Source organism: Denticeps clupeoides, chromosome 12, assembly GCF_900700375.1.
Source record: "Denticeps clupeoides chromosome 12, fDenClu1.1, whole genome shotgun sequence".
In the NCBI taxonomy this organism is placed as follows: Eukaryota; Metazoa; Chordata; class Actinopteri; order Clupeiformes; family Denticipitidae; genus Denticeps; species Denticeps clupeoides.
The window spans coordinates 9,839,183-9,846,715 of NC_041718.1; the positions used below are offsets into that span (position 1 = coordinate 9,839,183).

Here is a 7,533-nt window from a genome sequence, read left to right on the forward strand (position 1 = left end):
AATACGTTTATTCAGTTTTTTTTCCGCTCTCGTCAAATTATATCGCAGTGACGTATTTGTAGCCCCGCCTCCTTTGCCGTCCTCTATATAAGGCGCAGACCGGGCGGCTGCAGCCAGTCACATGACCTGATGGCGCTCAACATGGAGCGGGGGCTGCTGCTGTTATTTTTGTGTTTGTGTTCCGGCGTTTTGGGCGCTCGGTACTACAACGATAAGCAGCCGTGCTACCGACCCCTCCTGAGGAGAGACCAGCTTGGAGTGAAGTATGACCGCGACCTACCTAATTATTTTTCTATTATTTGGTGTTCATTTAGCATACTATTTGGACATAAAGCTTTTTGTGTACAACCACAATGTCTAGAGCCATTTAAATTATTACTATTAGCAAAACATTTACTTCGCTGGGCACTGGATCACATCGGTGTGAAGCTGCATGACCGGCCGTTCAAATCTGGGTTATTCCAGCCTTTCAAAATTTCGCACCAGCTGAAACTTGCTTATCTCGACGGGCCGCGTAATGAAAATTCCCTGAAAATTTCCGCCGTTCCTGAGCGAGCCGCCGCTCGTTTGTAAAGGCGACTGACCCGAGGATCTTATCCAGTCTATTGCAGGCCAGTCACGCCGTGGCGATTCGGCGCGTGAAATCGTTAAGGGAAAAGGCCCGGTTGGCGACCAGGTAGCAGCATTCCGTGGGGGAGTTGAGGAGTGCTGTATGGCCAGTGGCATGGTGTTAGATCGAGAGCAGGCTGACGCTAAAACTGAACGTACCTAGTTTGTTTTCTATGCACAAAGCATGACGCTGCTTTTGAAATTTGGGTTGTGGATTGGTTGCATTCACTCATCAGTACTGTATATAACTTGCCCCTTGGAGTTTGTTTCATTGTGACCCGAAAGTGTCATTCCATGCTTGCTTGAAATGGGCCTTGCACGTGCTGTCCGACCGACGCCTGTGATGTTAATGAACTGTTTAATTGTTCAGGACCGTACCCCGGCCACATGAGTACTTGAATGTTGCGGATCTGCCCAAAGCCTGGGACTGGAGGAACATCGACGGGACGAACTACGTCAGCACCACCCGCAATCAGCATATCCCCCAGTACTGTGGGTCCTGCTGGGCCCATGGCAGCACCAGTGCACTGGCAGGTTTGCCATAATCCCTATATCAAGGCCATATTTTTATATTAGCACTTTTTTTATATTTGGATTTTTTTTTCTTTCTTTAATGTTAGATTTTACTACATGTGACATTTGTTCCTCATCTTTGAGGTTACAGTTGAAACCATGTGAACTACAAGCTTCCCATAAATGAAAGTGTTCAGGCCCAGTTTTTCCACTGTGTCGTGTGTGTGTGTGTGTGTGTGTGTGTATGTTTAGATCGAATCAACATCAAACGAAAAGCAGCCTGGCCCTCAGCTTACCTCTCCGTGCAGAACGTGATCGATTGTGGTCAGGCTGGTTCCTGCCATGGCGGCGACCATTCTGGCGTGTGGGAATATGCCAACAGACATGGCATCCCGGATGAGACCTGCAACAACTATCAGGCCAAGGACCAGAGTGAGTTACGATCCTGCCGTTCTTGAGTTCCCAAGCTGGTGCCCTTCAGACTTTGTCATGGGACCTTTTTATATACTTGTTGCTTAAATGTCATTGAAGATGTGCTGTGAGGTTTTGAAATTGGGAACATTGACCTTATTAAAAAAATTCAATCATTTAGAGTGCAAACCATTCAACGAGTGTGGAACCTGCACCACTTTTGACGTCTGCAATGTTGTAAAGAACTACACTTTGTGGAAGGTGGGAGACTTTGGACAAGTCAGCGGTCTGGATAAGATGAAAGCAGAGATTTATGCTGGAGGACCAGTCAGGTAAGGCAGAAACTTTGATCTGGGACTAGCAGTGTGAGACTGCATTTACAACACATCACTGCTGTCCATACAGTGTTGAGGTATGATGGTGGTGGTAATTTTTTTTTTTTTAATGCAGCTGTGGCATCATGGCCACTGAAAAGCTGGATGCCTACACCGGTGGTGTGTACTCAGAGTACGTGGAGCAGCCATTCATTAACCACATAGTGTCAGTGGCTGGCTGGGGAGTGGATGCGACTGGTGTGGAATACTGGATTGTCAGGAATTCGTGGGGAGAACCTTGGGTACGACACTTAATGTGTACACGTATGTGCATGTTGGAACTACTTAATATGACTGATCATCCTCTTTCTCTACTTTCAGGGTGAGAGGGGCTGGCTCAGGATTGTCACCAGTGCCTACAAGGGGGGGAGTGGCAGTCAGTACAACCTGGCACTTGAAGAAGACTGCATGTACGGCGACCCCATCCTCCCAAAAGAGTACATGTAAGAGTACCTGGCATTAGGTCTAATAGCTCCGAACAGAGGCCGGCGTGTTCTGCAGAAACCAAAAAGGAACCAATTCTTCCCTGTATTATGATCCAATCCTCTCAGGAAGGGGCTGCCATTTTGAATGAAAATGAGCTCCCACACATTGGGCTAATGCAGCGCAGAGGCTGTGGGTTTTTTTTTTTTTTTTTTTTAAATTGCACATTTATCCATGGCATTTGGTAATTTTATGCATCTTTATGTGCCTAACACTGCAAAGGGAATCCTTCACTTTTTAAATGTATTGTAATATATATGTATTGTAACATTTATAATGTTTTACAGTCTGAAAACAACATATGGAATTGTGCTTGATGAAAATGCGTGGATTTACTTATCTCTAATCAGCCAAAGAAATAAAATGCCAGTCATAAGGTCTGGTTTTGCTGTCATGGAAATATGATGTACTATCAGTTTTAATGTTTGAAGTGTTACTAACACTGTCTGAATGAAACTTAATATGAATTCTTTTTCTTTGCTTTCATTGTACCAGGATTTAGTTTTTGAACATAAATGACTTGTGAATGACACTCAGACAGAGAATTAGTGGAGAAGGTACCTGAACGCATGATGAAGAAAATTCATATCCTTCATTTTTGTTTGTCAAGAAAAATGACATGCACATCACAGTTTGGTCCAATCAACTATGTGACCATATTTATTAAAAGAAGAACGAGAGGGGAAAAAAAAATGAAATACAAAACAGGAACATGAAAAATAATTCAGTCGCCATTTTTTGTCCACCTCTACCAACAGCTACAAACCCAGTTTGTTTGCGTCAAAGCACCCTGAAGGCACCTTAGATGCACTTCTAAAATAGCTGATGCCTCTGTGAAAGACTGCAGGTGTTTGGAAAAAGTTCATCATATGTACATTAGAAGCAGACTGCCTCATAACCGGCAGGATTGTTTTCCTTCTCATAGTCCAGCTCTGATTGGCCCACTGCAGGGAAGCCCCTCCCTCTGCATGTGACCCTGACTTCCCGAAACTCCTTCTGGCAGATTGCTGACTCACAAGTTTCAGTTCATCATGATAAAGTTTGATTTGCAGTGAGCTGAAATAGCATAAAAAAAACATATATAAATACCTAATATGTTTGCACCTTGTAAATATTATCACTACAGAAGTGCCTAATAATGTATTTCAGACATGATTAAATAACAGGTAACTCACCAATGAACTCAGCCACGGGGTCATGCTCTCCCTCTGTGCGGATGGTTCCAGCGATGCTGTCATTCTCTAGGATGGGCAGGAAGAGCTGCACAAAGTCTGATGTGTAGGGAGGCGCGATCACATCCAGAACCTGCAGCAAATCACAATGAGCGTACCCAGTCTCTCCGGAATCAAAAAAATCAGAGGCGATTTACTAAAACTGCAACTGGCATGGCATTTACCTCTGTAACAAAGTACCGTATGAGGGAGATGTCCGTGTTGAGCTTCTCCAGGCACTTGCGTATGTAACCGACCACTGGCAGCACATAACCACGACTCAGCAGGTGAACCATTCTGTCCAGCAACGTCTTCTTCAGCTCCAGCTATAATCATCATATCATCATCATCATCACCACAAAGAACAAACCACAATCAGAACAAAAAAAAAATCCCCCGTCCTCATCTTATTGGCAACACTGACTGCACTGAGCACAAGGTGGATAGAAACATTTTAGGAAGTTCCCTAACTGAAGGTTATCAGACATTGAGCATGAAAGAAGGGGTGGGGGAGCTCACCTGCTCCATAACATCAAGCTGTGAGTGCTCAGTTTCAAACAGCTTAATAAGAAGCTGCAGGACCTGTGGGTGCAGGAGCTGGTGGCACGTGCTGATCTGACGGAACAGGGAGGGAGGGCTCAAAGTCAAAAAACCAGGCTACATATTGGATTGTAGATCTTTTTAAAAGGAAGAAGTGCTGCACCTCGTCCAGAAGTGCCAGATGAACTGGGGTGTGGTCAGTCTGCAGCTGGAAGTAACGTGGCTCTGACACAGTCCAGTCAACCCACTTCAGCACACCCATGGCTACTACCGGAAACCTGGGAATATCACAAGGCCGAGTTATCAGTTAGAACTGTGTAGGCCTTCCACTGGGCTGGTTTACACGTTCAAACCCAGTTACACTTCGACAAACACAATCCGATTTATGTTAAATGTATTAATGGTTGTCAACAAATTTGGTATTGCCAACATCTACACAATGCGTAAAATAAAATTGTCGCATGACTATGTTGGTGCACACATTTTGAAATCAGAGCATTTTACGATTTGTAACTATGGATTATAATCAGCAGATAATGCAGAACAATGATCAGGAGGCCGCCAGTGTGGTTAGAATTTCATTCACACCACTGTGCAGTGCTCGGTGCTGGCTGTCCACTCACCGGATGCACTGATACAGCGTGCCCAGCTCGGCCACCAGCTCGGTGGCTCCTTTGTTCTCATTACAGCACAGATTGTGCACGGTCTCAATAGCTTTGGAGGTGGACTTGAGCTCGTCTTTGTTAATGTTGACTCGCTTGTTCTGTTTATTGGGAACAAATGGAACAAAACAATGTTGGCTTGATCTTTCTATTAAGTATTAAACTATATCATGCTTGTACACCTTGGCACCTAAAGCATAATACAACCTGTCTATGAATATGCAATAATTAAAACAAAAAAGGAATGATTTAATGCAAATAATACTTGAATATTTGAGAAGACTAAGAGGTGTCTCTTACTTTTCTCCATGTCTCCACCACACTGGCAGCATAGGCCAAAATATGTATGTACTTATGCTTGTGGTCCTGGTTTATTTTTGCTCCTGGCTTGAACAAAGACTGCATGAAGAGGTCCAGAAAGGCAGGAACACGGATCTACAGAAATTAATGGAGTAATTATTTGGCTAAATCAATTTCATAATGCAAGCACACTATATGGTTAAGAAACATAATTTCTTGAAGTAGAGCATATAATTGTGTATTTATTATAACATAACTCACCAGTTCCACCGGAGGGGGGTCCATACTGCTGAACATTTTGAAAAGTACTGTGATGTCTGCAGGGTTCAGCGCACCCTTTGACAGCATGGCTCCCAGAGCCTGGCAAGCTCGTGGGTACGCTGCTGCCGTACCCAGTGCCAGTGTGATTTGACTGGCATCATGACCTCTGCAGAGCAATAAGAGTTCATTCAACTCAACTTTCAGCCATTTATTTACACAATATAAAGGTAGAGAAGAAACAATGAATTCATGATCTCGCCCATCTACAGTGCAAAAAGTACAAATTAGTAAATACAAAGTCAAGCATGGTACCTTTGATGAGCTGCCTTCTGCACTTCCTGTGCTATCCTGCGTACAGCAGAGCCCCCCTGCTCCTCCTGGGACAGGATGGACATCATGGACTGGGCAAACAGGTAGGTGTGTTCGCCATGACACACCATCTTCTGTACCATGCAATTCAACAGTGAACATATAACCAATCTGATGTCCAGAGAGCTATGCAAATTTTTAATAATCTTTTTCATTTTAGAACAAAAAAACATTAGAACGAAGAGACATGAGACTGACAGCAAATTCTGGAAGGTTCTTTTCCAAATTGTCCTCCCCTCCATCCATTAAAGTGGCAAGAGATGTGCGCAGGACCCTGGAGAACACCTCCAGCTGCTGGCATGCTGTGGACACACTGGTGATCTCACCCTGGTATCCTGCATCAGAAATGAGCTTAACACAAACAGGAGAACATTTCAACATCTGGATTACAGTTCTTCTAACAAGTTGGAACATAACAAAAAAAAAAAAAAAAAAAACGACATGTACCTTCACTGTGAAATTGAGCATCAGACAGTCTGGATGGGCCTCAGCAAGCTTGTAGAAGAGGTCTCTCCAGGTCGTGTGAGCAATCATCTGCTCAAGCCATGCAGGGGTCTACACATTTAATGACATTCAGGGGTATTTCACATGCACATACAAAACATAAACCTGTAATCTGAGAAAAACACAATACCTCCCCCTCCACGGTAAAAATGGAGTCTGCTTTCTGAGGGTCAAAGTGCTTGATTAGGAGACTCTTTAGATGGTTCTCGACGCGCTCTTGAACTTGGGCCGGCTCTACACCTAGAGGGCCCAGCACACAACATAGTATTGCGCAAAATTGTGAATGTGAGACGGCACAGCACCGAATCCGACAGGAATCCCACTTTACCCATCTGAATGAGCCATTCTGCCAGCAGGTTCACCGTCTGGGCCACAGCAGAGTAGTTCTCGGACAATAACTGGATGACGTGCTCCGGGGAGCCTCCCGCCTGGAAATATCTACAGGGAAAGGATGCCTTCCTTAAAGCTTTTTATTCGGAAGTGTCAGCACGCCGCACCTCGGACACTCACGTCTTTAAGGTGTTGAAGACGGTGGGCTCCATGATGTAGTCCTTACTCGAGAACTTCTGCAGGCACTCCTCCTGCACCTTACCATCATTCTCTCCTTCTCCATAGCCGTCCTCCTAAAAGCAACACCAGACCCGATCATCATTTCTGACGCAACACACCGAAGACGTCATGCGGAACAACGCGGACGAATGTTTCCTGTGTCTAGACAGAAGGTCCGGCTGTGTTGCTCGTCTGAGAAACGCGTGGAGCAGAAAACACGAGGAGAAATGTCCAAACGTGCGACAACGCCATTCTGACGTCCGACGCATGCAAACGTCGCACACCGGGCCAGGGAAACACTGTCGCCGCGGTCGCGACAGAGCGAGTTCTCCCATTCATGGCCCGCGCAGCAACATCCTCACCACGTTGTTGTCCTGACTGTCCCAGTCCCCCACGGTGCCGTAATATTCTTCGTCCATGTCCGGATCCCGGCAAACGTCGAATTATTGAATGCTTCTTTTTTTAAATGTATTTTATCTAAAGCGGCTCTGTATTCAAAACACTCACAATAATAAACAGGTCGTCGCACACATTGTGCGTCACGAAGTGCGCTCCAGCGCAGAGAGTGTCGCCCCCTTGCGTCCGGGAGGCACGTCGTTCACAATTCAAGTGCCTGATCGTTGATTTTAATTTCCACATAAATGTGACCGCGTGGAAACACAACGGTGACATTTTCAGCTACACGTTATATTTACAGAAATCGATTCACTGCCGGACAATTCAACGAGCGATTTCCGCAGTAAAATA

General features: G+C 45.0%; 2 protein-coding genes across 2 annotated transcripts; one reads left to right on the forward strand and one right to left on the reverse strand.

Moving 5' to 3' along the window:
* The first annotated feature begins 8 nt into the window (after positions 1–8).
* Positions 9–2,857, forward strand: ctsz (cathepsin Z). The gene is made up of 6 exons (XM_028998537.1): positions 9–263; positions 980–1,143; positions 1,375–1,554; positions 1,715–1,865; positions 1,984–2,149; positions 2,229–2,857. The coding sequence occupies exons 1-6, from the start codon at positions 130–132 to the stop codon at positions 2,352–2,354; spliced, it is 921 nt and encodes a 306-aa protein (XP_028854370.1). The 5' UTR covers positions 9–129; the 3' UTR covers positions 2,355–2,857.
* A 165-nt stretch (positions 2,858–3,022) lies between these two features.
* On the reverse strand, positions 3,023–7,333 carry nelfcd (negative elongation factor complex member C/D). Its single transcript, XM_028998534.1, has 15 exons — positions 7,149–7,333; positions 6,748–6,860; positions 6,566–6,675; positions 6,368–6,477; positions 6,181–6,288; positions 5,932–6,084; positions 5,677–5,807; positions 5,365–5,530; positions 5,104–5,238; positions 4,765–4,904; positions 4,305–4,419; positions 4,121–4,216; positions 3,787–3,927; positions 3,566–3,695; positions 3,023–3,446 (listed from the first exon to the last, which is right to left on the reverse strand). Exons 1-15 carry the CDS (start codon positions 7,203–7,205, stop codon positions 3,412–3,414), a joined length of 1,740 nt encoding a protein of 579 aa, XP_028854367.1. The 5' UTR covers positions 7,206–7,333; the 3' UTR covers positions 3,023–3,411.
* Positions 7,334–7,533: the final 200 nt, after the last annotated feature.

Bases quoted from the DNA above. Each gene is read 5' to 3' on its own strand.
- ctsz (XM_028998537.1), top strand. From the start codon at position 130: ATGGCGCTCAACATGGAGCGGGGGCTGCTGCTGTTATTTTTGTGTTTG. The intron at 1,555-1,714 runs GTGAGTTACGAT...TCAATCATTTAG, and splicing joins CTATCAGGCCAAGGACCAGA to AGTGCAAACCATTCAACGAG. The intron at 1,866-1,983 runs GTAAGGCAGAAA...TTTTTAATGCAG, and splicing joins TATGCTGGAGGACCAGTCAG to CTGTGGCATCATGGCCACTG.
- nelfcd (XM_028998534.1), bottom strand. From the start codon at position 7,205: ATGGACGAAGAATATTACGGCACCGTGGGGGACTGGGACAGTCAGGAC. The intron at 6,676-6,747 runs GTGAGTGTCCGA...CTTTCCCTGTAG, and splicing joins GTCTTCAACACCTTAAAGAC to ATATTTCCAGGCGGGAGGCT. The intron at 6,289-6,367 runs GTATTGTGTTTT...TTAAATGTGTAG, and splicing joins TTTTTACCGTGGAGGGGGAG to ACCCCTGCATGGCTTGAGCA.